The 19,242-nt window shown below is 41.4% G+C and overlaps 1 protein-coding gene and 1 long non-coding RNA gene across 12 annotated transcripts in view; one reads left to right on the top strand and one right to left on the bottom strand.

Moving 5' to 3' along the window:
• ZNF385D (zinc finger protein 385D) overlaps positions 1-6,319 on the top strand; it is a 551,565-nt gene extending 545,246 nt beyond the window's left edge. For all 11 annotated transcript variants that reach the window (XM_053409980.1, XM_053409979.1, XM_053409986.1 and 8 more), the window contains 2 exons: positions 1,250-1,351; positions 3,516-6,319. In XM_053409980.1, the coding sequence (XP_053265955.1) occupies positions 1,250-1,351; positions 3,516-3,749 (336 nt within the window). In that variant the 3' untranslated portion in view covers positions 3,750-6,319. The remainder of the gene's footprint in view (positions 1-1,249; positions 1,352-3,515) is intronic.
• A 2,713-nt stretch (positions 6,320-9,032) lies between these two features.
• On the bottom strand, positions 9,033-18,542 carry LOC128398307 (uncharacterized). Its single transcript, XR_008327085.1, has 3 exons — positions 17,672-18,542; positions 13,837-13,919; positions 9,033-9,155 (listed from the first exon to the last, which is right to left on the bottom strand). It is a non-coding gene; the product is annotated as an uncharacterized LOC128398307 (long non-coding RNA).
• Between the last annotated feature and the right edge of the window lie 700 nt (positions 18,543-19,242).

Genomic DNA, 19,242 nt, shown 5'->3' with positions numbered 1-19,242 from the left:
TCCACCTATAAGACCTCCAAATTGTTGACTTCTGGTTGTGAACTTGCAGGAGGTTCCTCTGCAAGATGAAACACTGCAGACAAATTGTTTGCCATATGGAGGCAGCTGCCATTGGGAGCAGTTCAAGCCAGCTGCTTAGATGAGCTTGGACAAAAGCTGCACATAAAGACCAAAAGACCAAGGCAGCTGACAGCTCTGTCCTGAAAAAGTCTGCATTATAAGCGCTTATTAAGGGGAAGTTTGATAGCTGCATCTTGGGTGATTAGTTACACCGGTCTCTTCTGCTATGGTAGAAGAGGAAATTTGGGCAAGTGCAGCTTGCCTTGCTCTGAAGGTAGGCAGAGGGGGAGAGAGAACCTACACTTGCCAAAACATCCTCTTTTGCAGCATCTCATCACTGTATATAGCCATCCTAGAAACATTAGCACAGGATTACAATTTGTGGCTGTTTCTTTTTTTTTCACGTCTACCCTGCTTTTTTATGCTGCTGCTGCTGCTATCGCACCCTAAGGATCAAGTCATCTCACAAAACAATTAGAATTAAAACACCGCAGTACAATAAATACCAAAATGGTTCACGGAGGAACGTTCAATTTAGCTGTTCCTCCTAAATTGTGTGGCTTCCATGTTGTCCCCAGGTGGCCTCATGTTTAGACCATTTTCCAATTCCATAGGAATATAGGGAGATGCCTTATCAAGAGTCAGACCATTGGTCCATCTAGTTTATTGTCTACACTGACTGGCAGTGACTCTCTAACGTTAACACTGAGCTACGGCCTGGTTAACTTAAGTAGAATGTGCTTGTTGGAAACTGTCCTGTGGCTTTTGCAAAGAGCTGTATGTGATTCCTCTAAATCAGGGTTTCCCAAACTTGGGTCTCCATCTGTTTTTGGACTACAATTTCCATCATCCCTGACCACTGGTCCTGCTAGCTAGACCCAAGTTTGGAAAACCCTGCTCTAAATCAATTAAATAAACAAATGTAGGTGTTTTCATCATGGCAGATAAGCCAAGAAAATTATTACGATGCAATACAGAGAGAGAGAGAGAGAGAGAGAACTCTCTTTCCAAACATATAAAACTATGATACTGAAACGGATTTACTGTTGCGACGAATAATTTTGGTATTGGACTAGCTCGAGCAAATTGGATTTTGGGTGACCAGAGGTGTTTGGTGCTGAAGCCAACGGAAAGCGTGTTATTTATACAATAACAATAATAAATAACAACACTGCTTGCTTTCCAACAGCACATAAGCAGTAGAAGGCACAAAGACAGAGCTGCTGGAAAGCCCCCGAAACCCAAATACAGTCCCTACAACAAACTCCAGAAGGGAACACACCCACTTGGGGTAAGCAAATGGGTTTTCTGAGAAGCTCCCCGTGGGTGTGGGTGGGTGTTATTGTTGGACCTTTTCTGTGGTGGCTCCCCTTTTGTGGAATGCTCTTCCTTAGAGAGACTCGCCCTGGCCCCTTTGTTACATATCTTTGGGCACCAGTCAAAAACATTCCTCTTCTCCCAGGCCTTTGGATCAATTAAACAATCTATGGTCTTTTAGACTGGGGGTGGGGGTGGTATTGTTTTTGCTTGTTACTAAGTTATTTTTGTGTTTTTATATTGTAAACTATCCTGTGATCCTTGAATGAAGGGTGGTATAGAAAATTTAATACTACTGCTAATAATAATTAATGGAAGACTGGTTCAGGTGTGTATTGGCAGGACTTTTACAGGCACAGAAGCTGGGCTTGTGAACAATCCTGGTCATGTTGTTTTCATGGCATGGTTGTCCTAGCACTACTTAAAAGCATCATAGAGATTTGGGACATTTGCAGCCATGGATCATGTGGCTTGACTGGGAATGAACTGAGCAACCTAATTCCATCTTGCTTCAGTTTCTCTGGTGCTGAATCACAGGTCCATTTCACTACAGTCTGTAACGATATTCCCCTCCGCCCCCACCGCAAGAATGCATGAAATGTTTGCATTTAATTTGCACACATTTTGGACACATGTAACATGCATTTTTTCAGTCCATTGTAATGCATTTTCTGTAAGAACATTTTGCATGCATTTTTATAACACAGAATATGCTCTTTTGTGTGCTCTTTTGTGCACTAAAACTGTATGAAAAAATCAAGGTGCATTATCTGACTAGGAGTTGCTTTCTGACAGAAAGCAGCATTGCCAGTCTATTGCAAAAAGCAGACCAAATAGAATCCTGCTCCATCTGTAGCCTTGACTGCAAACCCCATGATCTCCAGCTACATTGTGAGTTGCCTTGGCTACAAAATGATGCTTAAAGTCAAGCTCCATGATCCTAGGCAGCAAATTGTTTCACTTCCAGCTCAGAATTGGCCCTGGGACTTCTGTGTGAAAGGAAGCCATCAGCTACTGGCTACCTCTTTTCCATTTTCCCAAGTTTGGGAGAGACTATCAGGGAAAGCAGAGCAGAGATTCCTTGGGCTTTTCCAAGTTTTCTAACCTGATACTTCGGCCTCCCAATGAGGTTTCTCCAAGTGTTCAGTTGTAGCAATTGCAAAGCTCAATTAATTTTTGAGTTTGGCCAGAGGAGGCTTGCCTATGATTCCTAGGATACTGAATGTGAAGAAAATAGAGAGACAGAGCACTGAGCTAACTGGGAGCCATTGTCACGTTCTCTTGGCCTCTTCTGCTTTGTTAAGAGACTAAAACTAGTTATTCCTGCCAACTTCAGACATCCCCCACCCCACTGTGAAGTAAGCAGGGGGAGGGATTCCTCCATCTTTTGTAGGCCTGGGTGAATGTCAGTGTTTTTGTTTTTGAGGTTAAAAGATTCATTTTAGCTTTTAAAACAATTCCTTGCATCACACTCTGTCTCTAGTGCTCTGCAGACAGCCTCCCTGGTCAACACACTTCATGGAATATCTACAGGAGGGCCTTGGGTTCTCCTATGGGCATTCCAGGAAGCACACCAACAACTGGAAACCACAGAGTGCTGCAGAGTTAAAAAGAAGAACACCACACTCCTTTCCAGGGCTTATTTCTTATTTCTTTTCTTTTTTGCCCCTCCTCCAATGCATGGTTGAGAAGAAGAAGAAGAAAAATTAAGCTGAAATTAGATCACTGTCCTGAGATGCTTGGAGGAAGGAAGGGTGTGGGTCAAAATCCACTAAGTAGGAATGTAACTAACAGAAAATAACCAGTATGCAATAATGATGACCACAGGGCTGATAATGTGGGGTGCTTTTAACTGAGTGAAAATGTAGCGGTCAGTTTGGGGATGTAAAAAAACAAGCAAGCAAGCAACTCTTTCTCAACAAAATTCCATGTCCCATTTTGTCCAGTGTCAAAGCAAATTTGTAGCAAAAAGATAAACTTCCACACATATCCTTTCTTCTATTTTGTCTTCCTTTAAAACTTTTGATTCACCTTTATGCCTGAAATGCCACTTAATGCCACCTCTGAAAAGCTATCTTCATTGTGGGCAATCTGCACAAGTAATACTTATTGTCTGTTTTTTTCCTTTTCTCCCACAGGTGAAACTAGTATTTTCAAAGGAACCTTCAAAACCAATGGCTCCACGGATTCTACCAAACCCACTAGCAGCTGCCGCAGCAGCTGCTGCTGTGGCTGTAAATTCCCCTTTCAGTCTTCGAACAGCCCCACCAGCGACCCTCTTTCAGACTTCAGCACTTCCTCCGGCGCTCCTTCGACCTGCGCCGGGGCCTATACGGACCACCCACACGCCTGTCCTGTTTGCTCCGTACTGAACTCCGGGAAGGAATTAATTGTACTGCAATAATTTTTCAGAGCAAAAGCAAAACAAGAACAATGAACTATGCAGTGTTAATTTATAGTTTAAAGTAAAACAAACTATATATATATATAAATAAATATATAAAATTGAAGAGCTAGGACTTTTGATAAGAGACCCGAACAAATTCTAAAGAGGGGAAAGAGGCAGTATTTTCTCCAGATGAGAATTTTTCTTAAATATTACCACTTTAGAAGTAACCATTATACCATTATATATATATATATATATATATATATATATATATATATATATATATATATGAGAGACTGTGCTTTCTTTGGCACATATCTCCCCTGCAGTGTCTTTCCTGCTTATGAAACAGCAAAACACAATTGTCTCAAGGGCATTAATCGGTTCCAATGTACATAAAATACTTAATTCTGTAGAATAAAAGGGGGAGGGGCGGGGAACAGAAACACTGTGAATAGTAGTACTCTTACCAATGCTCCTGCCAAGTCAGCATTTCCTATTTATCTGAGTAAAAGTAGATACAATAGATGTCTTGTTAAACACTAGTATTGTGTCTCTATGTATGCCACTAGGTTCACAAACCGAGAAGAAGTAAATATTATCATCTCTCTCTCAAGTGGTTTGCCACAAATGATCATAGACCTAGGTAGCAATTGTGGTCTACAGTCCTGTGCGCACATAGTGTGGGAGTCAGCCCCATTGCACATAGGGAAACTTGCTTCCGAGTACACGTGCCTAGGATTGCAGCGTTAGTCTCTCTCCCATATTCAAAATTTGCCAACGTTCAGAAAAGAGAGCAAGGGACGGCGATTTCCCTGCAAGCACTGAATGAGCTGCACTGGAGCCAAAATCCGTCCAGCAATGTGCAGCAAGACCTCTTAACTTCTTTTCGAACAGCAAGCCCTCTATTTTGCCCTTCTTGCATCATCCCAAGCTGCTTTTTTTTAATTGTCCAGAATTGTTAATGTACCTTGCAGCGTTATTTAAAGGGACTAGGGATTCACTATCCAGGAAAGAAGAAGAAAGTTATGCTGCTCTTGAATTTCCCTGCATCCTTGCCCGGGGACTACTGAAGAGACACAGTGTGCGCAAATTGCTAAGTGGTAATAGAGACCTTAACCTGCACTAATCTGAACTTGCATTAGCATTATCAGCAGCAACCCATGAGGTCACGGGCTAGAGGAAACCGGCCTTTGCTCTTCAGCCAAGAGTCAGCAACAGTGTGCAGCCACCCTGTGCAGCAGTCAGTGCACATTGCTGGCCTCGCCACTCTTGCCTGCAACACCTCTATGAGATGGTCAGCAGCAGGGACATGGGACCTTCCCTTATCTCAGGTCACCTACTGATGGTGGCAGCCAACTTCTATCTTGGACTGCACCTGTTGCTGGTGTTCTTTGCCATGTCCCCACTTTAATGCTGCAGCCTTTGCCAAAGATTTCTGGAAATCAACCTTTGGTGAGGCACTGAGAATTCTCCTTTGACGATCCCTGGATGCTCTCCTGTAGAACTAGACTTGTAAAGTCTGGTGGAAAGAGGAAATGACAGCTAAACCAGTTCAGGACTGCTGAGTGGATAATGTCAACCTCATGTTACATGGAAGTTACTGCATATTTCCCAAACTTGGGTCTCCAACTGTTTTTGGACAACAACTCCTAGTGGGAATTGTAGTCCAGAAACAGCTGGAGACCCAAGTTTGGGGGAACCCTGTGTCAGACACTAATAAAACTGAGCATTGGTTAAAGACATAGGTCTTGTCTGGGAAAGGGAGCCAAGCTTGTGAAATATTTTGTTTTACCCCACACAAGTGAGCAGACAAAGAAGGAGCATTTGTTATGGGGGTTGTGATATGGGTTAATAATGTACATTGCTACTGATATGATCCATTTAAATATATGTGAAGATGTGTCTTTTGAGATAGTCACATATACTTGTGTGGAACAGGTAGAACCCTTGAACCCTAAACCCTGTCCCTGGCCTTTATGTAGTAACCTCTTCAGGACACATGTTCACTGTGAGGGTTTGAAAAAATGAAGTATTGGAGATCTATAGAGCTATACTGTATATATGCCAGAGTTAAAAAAATAACTTATAAAGAATATATATATATATATAATAATTATATATAGCCATTCAGTTTTAGATATGGGTCAATAAGTGGTTGGCAACAAACAGCAGAGAAGATGGGAAAGGAATGCACATGTTTTGAATCTCTGATATTTGCTGCTGACATTTTTTCCCCCACGGAGAGCTGAAAAGGATATTATAAATAATATGAGATGATCTGCTCAGTCAGATTCAGCCATACTGATTTGCAGCTGCAGTGCCTGCAAGTAGATTTTAGCTACAAAAAAAGTAAACCATATTTTTTGAATTAAGTGGGGAGCAGGAGATTAAAGGCTATTCATAAAATGCTAGTGATGCAAAACATTGGCCATAGATTTGCTAAAACATTCACATGTTTTTAAATATTAGCACTTGAGGATTTTTATGCTTAGAGAATATTGACCAAGAGTTATTCATTTGTATTTACTTTTGCGGGTTTGTTTTTTTAAAGGGGTGTATGTGTGTATATGTGTCCGTCCATCACACACACACACACACTTTACATATGCATTATGATAAAGTAAAAGGAGGAAGAAGGAAGTTTGTGCTGTTCCAAGAATAAAGGGTTGGGTCCAAAGGTGCCCTTTTGTGAAGAGGAGAGGTTCTTCCATTCTCAGAAAGGTACTATTTGCTATTTGCAGAAGGGGATTAGAGCCAATGAAACCCTGCCCCCGCCCCCGCCGCAGATGTTCAAAGGGCATGGGGGCTGCAGGAGGAAGTTAGATCTGACGGCATGGAGCACTTGATCCAGCCCAATATGTGCCTCCAAAATCCAAAGAGATTCATTTTTCTTTTACATGTTAATTTACAAAGATAGCTCTTTATGAACAATTTTAGAAAAAATCCACCCATTTTACTTGCAAATGTTTGTGCCTTGAAGATAAAGCACCTTTTTTTGTTTTTTGTTTTGTTTTTGGACTGTCTTAATCTGTAACCACAGATAGGAAGTCAGCCGAGGAATTTAGTGGTCTTCATGCACTTTCATTAAGCGAAACGCTCGGCATCTTTAATATGAGGAATTTCAAAATTCGTACTTCAGGATGTTGAATAACCATTAGTTCCCTGTAAGCTGATGAACAGATTTATTCCTAAAGCATTGGGATCTTGCAACATAGCGCTTTTGGAAATAATACTACTATAGAAAGCTTGGTCCAGTGCCCCATAAAAGTGAGCACAAGTAACCCGTTCTGACCACACTAATTAGACCAGTAACTGGCCCTGATTCCAAAACAGCCTGTTTCTTTCCATAAGTTGCTGACTTACAAATCCCATCGTCCCTGGCTGGGACTGATGAGAACTGGAGTCCAATGACTTAAGAAGGGCCTCTCCCCCGCCCCACCTTACAGCATGAACATATTACAGCTATTATTGGGATGCTACTGAAAATAGCCTTTCCATGGGAAAATTGCCTCTGTCCTGGATGTTCTGTTTAGAAGTGTTTGTCACCGCAAGGTACCGCATTCTGAGTCACTGGGGACATGGGAGTGGGAGGTACTGTGGCCAGTAAAGGGATTATCTTCTATATGGAAGCTGTTTTTGACGGCATCTCCACGACAACTGTGAGATGTACTCCAGCAATATGTCTCGGCTTTTTTTTTTTTTTTTTACGATGTAGCTGCAATAAGGACAATATCCTCAGCACTCCGGCATGTGCACACATGGCAGTGGTTTTTCAAGCCAAGCTTTATGGGTTTTTGATTTTTTTTAATTGGCCCATAGAGCCTTTGCTTGTGGCCACAGAAGGAAACCACTGAGAACCTAGCCATAGAGTACTGAGGATGTGCCAAAGGCAGAGCTGCCTTGGAAAGGATTTTTCACATATGGCATAATATGCAAAACTGAAGTCATGCTACTGCTCTTATCAAAACGAATAGATCTGTTCTTTTAATATTTTGGCCTGTGGCATGTATGGAGGCACAGTACAAATGGCAGAGATAATCAAAGTTTTGCTAGAAATAAAAGAGTCATTCCTACTCTTTTCATCAGCTGGTCCATGCTCTTTTAAGTTGCTTAAATCTCTCCCCCCCCCCCCCCGGGCCTCCCCTTCTCTTGTCATCACAGTGCTGTATGCAAACATTTCTCTTTCTCTCTGTCCCTGTCTTTCTCTCTCTCACTCACACAGACGAGTCTCTCATAGACTTCAGCTGTAAGCAACAAACAATCATTTTTATGTCTCTTATTCACTACCTAATAAAGGATGAAGCCTAAATGTTAAGAACGTGTGGAGGATTTTGTGCATTGCATTGTCCCACTGCATGCTGACTTGCTGAACCTCTCTGCGTAATGAGCGGAACAACTGCCATTGGGATTCTGCATTGCCAAACTTGGGTGTTCCCGTGCCTGCCTACCAAGTTTGGAAGCTGCCCCAATAATAAGATGGTGGTTTCTGCATACACAAGGGACTTTCTAGGTATGCAGAAATTAAAAACAAAGCACCATACCTCAAGAAGATGGAAGTGTACAAGGATGTTTTGTTTGCGACTGCAGAATCAATGTAGACAGTGGAATCTATGAGTACAATTGAACAAAGAGATGAGGGTGTCGGGGATGGGACTGGTGAACAAAACTGAAGGAGAATTAGGGCATGGGTGATGGGTGGGCATTGCCGGTCAGTACGTGTAATATGTTTGCAAATCCAACAGTACAAATTAAGACAAAAAGCGTTTGGGGAGGGGATTGGGGGGGCATACATACATACCACCAAAGCTCAGTCTTGGAAATGTGGTAAGCAACTGCTAACCCTATGCATCACTCATCCCAAGCTTTTCTGACTTATACAGTGATAAATGGTAGCCACAGAACAGAAATGAATGTTGCGCGATGAGCAAAAAGGAAATACAGTGGTACCTCGGGTTACAGACGCTTCAGGTTACAGACTCCGCTAACCCAGAAATAATACCTCGGGTTAAGAACTTTGCTTCAGGATGAGAACAGAAATCATGCTCCGGCGGCGCGGAGGCAGCTGGAGGCCCCATCAGCTAAAGTGGTGCTTCAGGTTAAGAACAGTTTCAGGTTAAAAACGGACCTCTGGAACGAATTACGTACTTAACCCGAGGTACCACTGTATTGAACAAGGGATGGATAAAAATTGACATAGCCGTTTCTTCAGATATGACTGGTTGCTGTATCTCATTGGCGATTTACTATCTCATTGGGGTAGTTCGGGAGTAACTAAGATGATGCTGTGCTGTCCTTGAGTTCTTCTCTCAACATCTATTAAGTCTCAGACCACTCGAACTTACTGACCGTTTAGTCGTCAGATGGTGAGGACAGTTGCTTCCTCTTCCTTGAAAAGTACATAATAAATTATTAATTAAAAAACATGGAAATGGAGGAGGAAGTTGGAAGAATGTCCAACTTCCTATCAGGTCTATGTGCTTTTCAAAATTCAGATTAATTGTACTGAGTCAAACTTTTCAGATTCCTTGGAAAAGCAGTGTGTGTGTGAATGGCACATATTTTCTCTGTCTTGGGGAGGGGGCTGATAGGGGGACATGTGGCAAGGGAGGGTGGTGCTCCAACACTCAACTCAGAAGTCCAAACACACCCAATGCACCTGAAAAGGTTGGTGACTCCAGGGGTATAGTCATGTATTAGTGCGCAACACAGATTGGAAACAAAACTTTCTGAAGGGCCACATCTGTAAAATACCTGTGGCAATATGCTGAAGAAATGTGGCATTTCTTGATATCACTCTGATTAAACAATAAAAGTTTTCATAATAGCATAATTCTAGAAATTAGTTACATCAATCAACAACCTATAAAGACATAAGAAGCTGCCACAGACTGTCAATCCATGGTCTATATGAATATTCAGAAGGGAGCAGGCAGCCACTATCTCAAGGAAGCGGCTCCCCCTCCCATTCTATTACTTGAGAAAATTGTTAACAAGAGTTAAAAGAAAACCACTTGGTGGTTTTGATCCTGTTAAATGAAATGAAATGAGGGTTTTCTACATATTTTAAAAAGTGATTTGCCACTGGATGATGATCTTTCCGTCTTTAGCTGTCAGGCACCAAAAGCGATATTTAGAAATGTTGTTTGTTACAGAAGTACCAAGATAAGGTACTTGTGTCCCTTTGGGTTTCAGGTCCTGCATTTAAAGTACAGTCATACCTTGGGATAAATATGCTTCAGGATAAGTATTTTTGGGTTGTGCTCCACAGAGACCCAGAAGTAATGGAGCACGTTACTTCCAGGTTTCACCGCTCACGCATGTGCAGACGGTCAAAATGTCATCATGCGCGGAAGCGGAGAAACGCGACCTGCAGACGTGCAGATGCATCTTATGTTCTGTTCAGGATGCAAATGGGGCTCCGGAACGGATCCCATTCGCATCCCGAGGTACCACTGTAGATATTGGGAAAATGTGATTGAAACATCACAAAACGTATGACTGGGTGCAAGCTAAACTTGCTGCTCTGGTCCAGCAATTGGCCCTCCTGAACCCTTTCTATGCATAAGGAAGGAGAGTTGAAGAGAGGCACATTGTCGTTGGAATATATATCCAACCACTCATGAGAGCAGAGCAAGTCATTTACAGATGGAGGAAAAGGTGTACATAGTCTAAATGAAGCCTCATGCAGATGTGAAGGAATTGAACAAAATCTTCAACATGCATTTTCTCTACCACTGAGTTATGCCCTTCCCTCAAGCAGTCAAGCAAAGGATCCAAACAGTAAAACATGGGTAAGGGGTCAGTCTGATAGTGGAGAAAAGATAAGAAAGAAGGTCTAGTAACTGGATAACTCAGTCGGTAGCTCATGAGACTCTTAATTTCAGGTTTGTGGGTTCAAGCTCCCCACTGGGCAAAAGTTATCTGTCTTGCAGGGGTTTGGTCTAGATGACCCTCATGGTCCTTCCAAATCTACAATTCTCTTATTCTAACTAGAACAAAGAAAAACCATGAGAACATATCTCACAAGCCTCTGAAATGTTGAAATCAAGACTGGGCACCTGAGGATGTAGTATCAGGAAAGGAAACAGGGCCTGTAGAGGAATAATCAACAGTTGCATTATGTGTCTGAGAGGGACAGCGTCACTAGTCTGCAATCTACCTAGATAAGCAACTGAAGACCCACAGTCAAATCCAACTCTCTGAGTTGCAGGTACCATTCTACAGCAGTTGGATAGTATTTGTGGGAACAGGACTTGGAAGCAGTCTGTTGAGGAGATTGGGCCTTTGACCTGCCAGCTTCCATTTCCTTCTAAAAGTGCCACTCTGGCAAAACTAGTTGCCACCTAAAGGTAAGTGGACTACTAACTAGAATGAATTATTTGAGCCTGTAGTGAGGGTCATTTGTGGTCTTAATCCATTTTATGAACCTTGTGCCACCCTCATAGGAAATTTGTAAAAGTTATATTGTTTGAAAACCCATGTGTGCAGGTTGAGACAGGTTTTAGATTTCCCCAGGGCAGGGGCCTATAACCTTGTACTTGTAAAGCACCAAGAGCATTAATGTTGCTATATCATCTTCATCATTTTTCTCCTCTTGGGAAATGGAAAGAAATCTCATCCCCCTTTCTCATCTGCATTCACTAAGAAAAGTGTCTGGAGGACTGAGTGCAGCTCCTGAACAACATGAAGATGAAATGAAATTTGCTGGTGATGGCAGAAGTGGGTGGGAACATTTTCTTCTGTGAACATCCTTATATTGGGGTCCAAATCAATGGACTGTATTCAATGGTAGTCATACTCAAAGTAGACCCATTTGAATGAATGGACGTAACTAACTTCGGTCCTTTAACTGGATACAACCCAATACAGTTACTAGTGATAAACAATAATATGAAGGTATCTGTATTAAATGTAGCATGTAATATGTTATTGAAAGCTTCACACTATTCAATAAAGTCCAAACACCCATGCCCATAAATAAATGCATATATAAAGAGCTGCAGTTTCCGTTCCCTCCCCCTTTTTCGACAATTAATTTTCTAGCCATCAGCTCTATGGAGAATAGGCTTCAAGGATTGAGCCTCTTGGCTCAAATCCCAGCAGGCCAATAGAAAGAACAAAGAGTTTATTATTTTATAGATTGACATAATTATTGAAGGCCAGGCTCATGAATTCTGCATGCCAGTGGATGTTAATGTGGACTCTCTATCTGTCATTTACATGGGAAGCACATCACAGGCTCCGGCAGGAATACAAAGTGGTCTGGATGGCTTTAAAACAACAGCATAGCAAGGCAAAATTAGTGGCGTATGTGGGCCATAGGATTTTAGACTGACCTTCATTTGTTATTTTTGTCTTGGCGAAACACACACACTGTGTGACTCACACGCTTTGAATTCAACAATGCCATTTGTCTTAATACATATGATGTAGAACTAAAAACCACACAGCTCTAGTCATTCAGGTAACACGTGGACTAGGTCTCATTTACACAGCTGGCCAAAGCAGAGGATAATTGTTTCCTGGCTAGAGAGCCTCCTTGGTTCTAGGCACCATAAAAGAGGCCGGCGCAACTCCAGAAATGTGTTTACAATTGACCATGATTTATTAAACACAGCCATTCTCAAACAACCAGGATTACAACTCATCCAAATGCTATTTAATTTTAAAAAATAATCTGGTAGGCTGCTCTTACAGCTCTACACATATGAATATGCTACTTTTATGTTCTCAATGCAATCCAGAATGTGTTTAAGAGTGTGAAAAGTTTGCACGTCTCTTCATTTTCTTCATCAAAAGCCCATTGCAAATGCTCTTAGGCAAGCAAAATGGACAATTGGGGGGCAAGAGACTTTATCACAGTGGCCAGCCCCACCCTAACCAACGTACATTTGTTGAACAAAGTTTGAACTACGTGAGCAGATGCTTGAACATCCATTGGTTGAGGTGAGCCTCTCACCTGCATGGCCTTGTTCATTTTATGTGCATGAGATATTTGTAAGTATTTTTTATCACCCTTCAATCATATTCCAAGAAAGGTTTTCACCTCTGAAACGGCATTCATTGTGAACACATGAAGAGGGCTGTGGGACCATGCAAGCAAACCCCGCCTTCAACATCCTCATCTCTGCTTCCCTGTGGTGAGCAGGAAGGCCTTAATGGAGGTTGTAGGCATATTCCGTTGACTGCTTATAAGCATCCCGACAGCTGGGGAAGGGTTGTGACTTGCATTCTGCCTTTCTTGCTCAATACAAGGAAAATCCAAGTAGAGTGGGTGGTGTGTAGTGGGGGCGGGTATATGTGTCCATACATGATTTGGAAAATGCCCTGTTAGGAATAACCCCTAAACATAGCTTCCGTCTCCAAAGGTAACTTGTTTGACAAGGTCTGTCTGTGTATTGTGTGCAGATGTCTCTCCAGACATAAGAAATACTATTAGATGCAATACAAGACAGTGATATTCTGTACCTGGAAGAGAAGTGGGGATTTGGGCTGGATCTAGACATATCAAAGAAGCGTTTCCACTAAAGACATTGTAAACTCATATAGGGAAATCCAGTAGGGAAAGACTGGACTCCACAGCGCCATCTAGTGTCACATTGTTATATTGCATATACAACACATATAAAATGCTTTTCCTTTACCAATTTAGCTGTTCCTGCAGTGCACTTGCGACATGACATGTTCCGGCTTCTAAGATTCCAATTTAAACATATTTTTTATAAAGGTCCAGGAATTCTGGTCTCTACTGAACATGCACCAATACAGTCCCACCCCCTATTATACATTGCAAAGTTTCTGAATGTCAACTTACATTGGCATTCAACTGCAGCAGATTCTTCAGAGAATGAAGAGGACAAACTTAGGCATGTAACTACAAATCAAACTCTAGAATCATGGAATTGCAAAGTTAGAAGGGAACCCAAGGGTGATCTATTCCAACACCCTGCAATGCAGGAATCTCAACTAAATCCTATATAACAGAAGGCCATCAGACCTCTGCTTAAAAACCTCCACAGAAGGAGAGTCAACCACCTTGCAAGGTAGTCCATTCAAACAGCACTTACCATCAGAAGGTTCTTCCTGATGTTGAGTCAGACTCTCCTTTCTTGTCACTCAAAGCCATTGGTTTGGGTCCTACCGTCCAGACCTGCAGGTATGCAATGGTAAACAAATTTAATAAATGATTATGATGATGTTAAAAACACGCTTGCTCCATCTTCCATGTGGCAGCCCCTTAGATATTGGAAAATGGCTATCATTGCTTCTCTCAGTCTCCTCTTTACCAGGATCAACATACCCAGTTCCTTCAACTGTTCCTCATAAGGCTTGGTTTCCAGACCCAAGTGTCTTGTGGTACCTTGAAGACTTAGAAATTTAATACTGCATGAGATTTCATGGAGTAGGGCCTATTGATGCAACAAACTAACATGGCTACCTTTCTGGAAATGTAAACATAGCTCAACTCTTTTCTATTTTGCCTGATATTATTCAGCCTGACTTGGCAGTGGTTCTCGAGGGTATCAGGCAGAGGTCTTCCCCGTCACTTGTTACCAGTTCCTTTCAGTTGGAGATACTAGGAACTGAACCAGGGACATTTTGCATGCAAAATGTGTTATTTGCCCACAAACTATAGCTCCCACAGCTTGTTGGTCAAGTTAGGTTTATATGGGGCTGCCATATGTGTCTGGGGTTTCCCAGACATATGCAGGATTCGGCCGTCGCAAATCATGTCAAAAAGCTCAACAACTTTGCCCCCCCCCCAAAAAAGCTCATGAACTTTGGTGTCCGGATTTTCACTTTTCTGAATATGGCAACCCTAGGTTTATTGAATGCATGCTACTTGCAAACAAAACGCCTTAAAATGATTTATGATAACAAAATAAATAATAAAAAACAAGCATATTTAAAACATTACCAAGAGGGGGAAACCCCTATCACTGGTGCTTCTTGATGTTCAGTGGTTCCCAAACCTTTTTAAATATTGCTGAACAGCAATGGATGCATTATTTACAATATTGCACTATTCCGTAACTAATTGCTAAATTGACTTTATGTAACCCAAGTGCTTAGATTGCCAAATGATCCTTGGTAGAAGTAAGCAAATGTATTTGGCGATAATTTGCTACAAATGAAAAAGTGTTATTTGAGACACCGAGACAAAGGATGGAGAGAGAAATATCGGTGTTAACACCTGCAGTGCTACAGCACAAAAGTCTAAACCTTTGCCTGATTCACATGTGCCACAAATGCATAGAATAGCTTCACAGGACACAAGATGGAACACATGATAGCTGACCTTGTTTAGAAGACTTGGTCTTTAGGCAATGTATTCCCAACATACACTGCTAGTTTTGAATTCAGTTCTGGAGAGGACTGTCAATAATTAATTGATATTTGAGAAAATATTTCCCAGTCTAAAATCAGGCCATTTCTATCTAAGAATTAATTCTTTCACAACAAGCAAGCAGGCAAACAATGGTATTGGCCTAGGCCTAAGATTCTAGTGGGAATATATTGATTACTAATTATAAATTTAAAACCCAAATCCAAACAAAGGACTTGAGAATGGTTATTTTATGAACATGTTGAAGATTTCTTTATTATTTAACTGTACTATTTGCTCCATTGACTTCAATGGGAGATAGGTGCATCAAATCACTGCTGGGTTGGACCACGAATCTATAAATAATTGAAAAAATACTGGGTAGAAACTCCCAATCCCTTTCAGTGACCATTTTTTAATTGTTAAAGAAGATTCCAACCCCCTCCGGTTCTGCATGAAACTAGACCATTAAATATATATATATTAGAAATATGAAACAGCTTTTTAAAATTTCATCTGCATTTTGCATATTTTTGGACATTCCTCAATTTTCCTGCCCTCCATATAATTAGCATGTGTTCAAGGTTCCCTGCCCCAACTGCCTGTTCAAATGAATTTCATGAAATGGTATGAATTAATCTTGTTTGTTGCTAGGTATCTTCAATCTTTTATGGGACTGGTCCTTATGAATAATGAAAGCCAGAGGACAAAAGGTTCTCATAAGTAACCAGCAATACCCAGGTGAAATAGAAGTGCTTTAAAACTGGGGGAAGGCTAGGCAGATGCCAACAGAAGGATTCCTTTCTCGCTTTCTGAAATAAGATGATGTATTATTTGCCTGGGCAATCACCTGTCAAAATAGATTCATCATGCTCAGTTGCTAAGCGGTCTTTTACTTAGAGAGGCAGCTTGCGAAGTGCAGATTTTTAATAGTATTGGAAGCCTAAAATAAACACCTCATTTTTCTTGGTTTGAATAAATTTGTTAAGAGTTTCCCAGCAGTGCCTTCCTTTTCAACTTGTCTCCATACCCTCATACCAAGTGAGCATCCTCATATATAGCCCTGCATGAATTTTGAATCAAGGCCTCATATGAACACAATTAAGATTTGAGACTTTTGAATTATGGTGCTGGAGGAGACTCTTGAGAGTCCCATGGACTGCAAGAAGATCAAACCTATCCATTCTTAAGGAAATCAGCCCTGAGTGCTCACTGGAAGGACAGATCCTGAAGCTGAGGCTCCAATACTTTGGCCACCTCATGAGAAGAGAAGACTCCCTGGGAAAGACCCTGATGTTGGGAAAGATGGAGGGCACAAGGAGAAGGGGACGACAAAGGACGAGATGGTTGGGCAGTGTTCTCGAAGCTACCAGCATGAGTTTGACCAAACTGCGGGAGGCAGTGGAAGACAAGAGTGCCTGGCGTGCTCTGGTCCATGGGGTCACGAAGAGTCGGACACGACTAAACGACTAAATAACAACAAGATTTGAGACGCACATATGTACTCCTTTTATATCCCAACTTTCCTTCAAGGCGTCACAACAACAGCTGTGGGTCTGTTCCATTCCCCACGCAGAAACATACATTTAATTTTCACAACAACTCCGTAAGATAGATCAGGCTGAAAGATACTTGATTGGCCCACCCCTGGTGAGCAATGTGGCTGAGTGGGGATTTGAACCCAGGTCACTTAGGTCCTGGTCTAACCCTTTAATGATGACTCCACACTAACTCACACAACACAGTGTGAAGAGGATGTATGGCAGCTCCAAGCCCTTCCTTCCCACCACCAATGACCGGACAGCCAGTACCACTCACTGCATAAAGAAATAGCCAACACATTTTGCTGCCTTAGGTAGACTATAAATGGAGCCCCACCTGTTTCAGCATCTGAGGCAATAATCTCACAAGCATTTCTCTCCCTGTCTACCTCCCACAGCAACGAATTACTATTATTATTACCTAATTAATTCCAATTGTGCATCACTTCCCACGAGAGAGAGATTTCACAATACAATAAAAGCATATGTAAAATAATTAATTACATATACAGAAACAGATTTAAATCAAATACTGACTGGGATAAAAATCTTCACTTAGAAGTTTTGTTGAAAGGAAAGCCTTCAATGGGCACCAGAAATATAACAACAGAGTCTCTTTTCTCAGATTCATATGCCAGCTGAACACTTTTGCTTGTTTGTTCAGGCATTTACAGGGTATTAGTGCCTGGCTCTGTGACTTACATTTTATTTTTATATCGTAAATAACAAGATGATCTATCTTGTATTTTGCTGCCCTAGGCTCCTTGGGGAGGGACAGCAGGATAAAAATTTTATATATGGATTTGGTTTCAATCTGTTGCCTCTGGTCTGATTTTGCTCTGCACTGAAAGGGACACCCACCCACCCAAAAATGTTGATTGAAATAATAAATAAACAAATAACTAGGCACCAAAAGAAGGATAAGGAGCTAGTTAGTAGGGAGACGCCAACAAACATTGCAAAAGGCAAGCTTTCAAGATGGCACCGTCCCTCAGGAGTGAAGGTTCAGCATTATTTGTATTAGTTTTTCAGCACCTTACCAAAATGCAGGCCCTGCCAAGAGCACTATGGCGTTGTGGGCACTGATGAGCGCCACATTGACACTGTTTGGGTCAACCTTAGAGCTCTCCATTTCACGTGACAAGTTCCTGTCAGACCGTGACAGCTTGCATGACGCTATCAGGCCACACAGACCGACCACAGGCAGAAAAATAGACTGTGGGAACGTTAACAGCTGTGTCGAAGAGACAGTTGGCCATAGAGAGGGACATTTGTTTTGCACTGCTCCTGCATCTTTCGCAGCAACCTGACATAAATATTTAAGCTTCACCTGGTAATTTTCTCCGCCCAGCTTCTGTTTAAAGTGCAGAAGCAGCGCCAGTAATAAGGCCGGGCAGCTGTTGTATGCAGGGGTAGGGAAAAAACACACACACTTGTTTTGCTTCACTTCTATACAACTGTTATAACAATAGGAGTACTGTCCTTTTCTCCATATATTGTTTCTAAAATATAGTCCTCAAGGTGCATATCAAATGGGGAAAGGGGTTGTTAAGTGCATACCCTCCAACATTTCTCCAATGAAAAGAGGGGTGTCGTATTCCATTATTATTATTATTATTATTATTATTATTATTATTATTATTCCCTGCCCCTCTGACTGGGTTTCCCCAGCTACTCTGAGTGGCTTCCTAAAAGCATAATAAAACATCAAGCATTAAAAACTTCCCTGTACAGGGCTGCCTTCAGATGTCTTCTGAAGGTTGTATAGTTACTTATCTCCTTGGCTCGGGGGTTGCATAACTGATCATACCCTCCAACCTTTTTCTGATCAAAATAGGGACATCCTACCATACCCTCCAGCTTTTCTCTGATGAAAATAGGGACGCCCTAAGGAAAAGCGGGACATTCTGAGATCAAATTTTTTAAAAAAGGGATGGCTTCTGTAAATCCAGAACTGTCCCTGGAAAATGGGGACACTTGTTTTTTGTTTTTTTTAAAATGATATTTATTAAGATTTTTCCATTATCCAAAAAAGTCAAAGAAAAACACAAAAAACACAAATAAGAAAAACAAAACAAAAAAAGATTTAAAAACACATAAAATTCAAAGTCCTCACTTTCAATAACATATTTTCTTGACTTCCCCCCACCTCCCCCTCTTGTATTCCAGTTCAAATTGTTGGCTCAACAAGTTCTTGTCCCCAATTTTTAACCTTTTTACATTTCAGTCATTTTAGAAAAACCAATTTTAACTTTTAAACTTTTAACTTATAAATTTATAACTTATAACTTATAAACATCAATAATTGCACATCTGTTCTCATACTTAAAGCCTTTTTTCTAAAGTTGACCTAAATTCCCTTCCACGGTTTCCCCAATTCTCATACATATAACAAACAAAATAGAAACAAAACAAGTTATAATTATGCCCCCTTTGGATTCCTAAACTCCACCCCCCCCTTTCCCGGTTTCAATCCCCAACAAATGTCCATCAGTCTTAGTCTACTCTCAGCCTGGGGATCTCACGTCCGAGGCTCTCAATTCTCTCTCAGTTCCTCTCTGCCGGCTTTTTGGATAATCCTTAGTATTAAACACCAAATCTCGGAG

The sequence above is a fragment of the Podarcis raffonei genome, chromosome 12 (assembly GCF_027172205.1).
Source record: "Podarcis raffonei isolate rPodRaf1 chromosome 12, rPodRaf1.pri, whole genome shotgun sequence".
Classification (NCBI taxonomy): Eukaryota; Metazoa; Chordata; class Lepidosauria; order Squamata; family Lacertidae; genus Podarcis; species Podarcis raffonei.
This window is presented reverse-complemented; position numbering and strand designations above follow the sequence as displayed.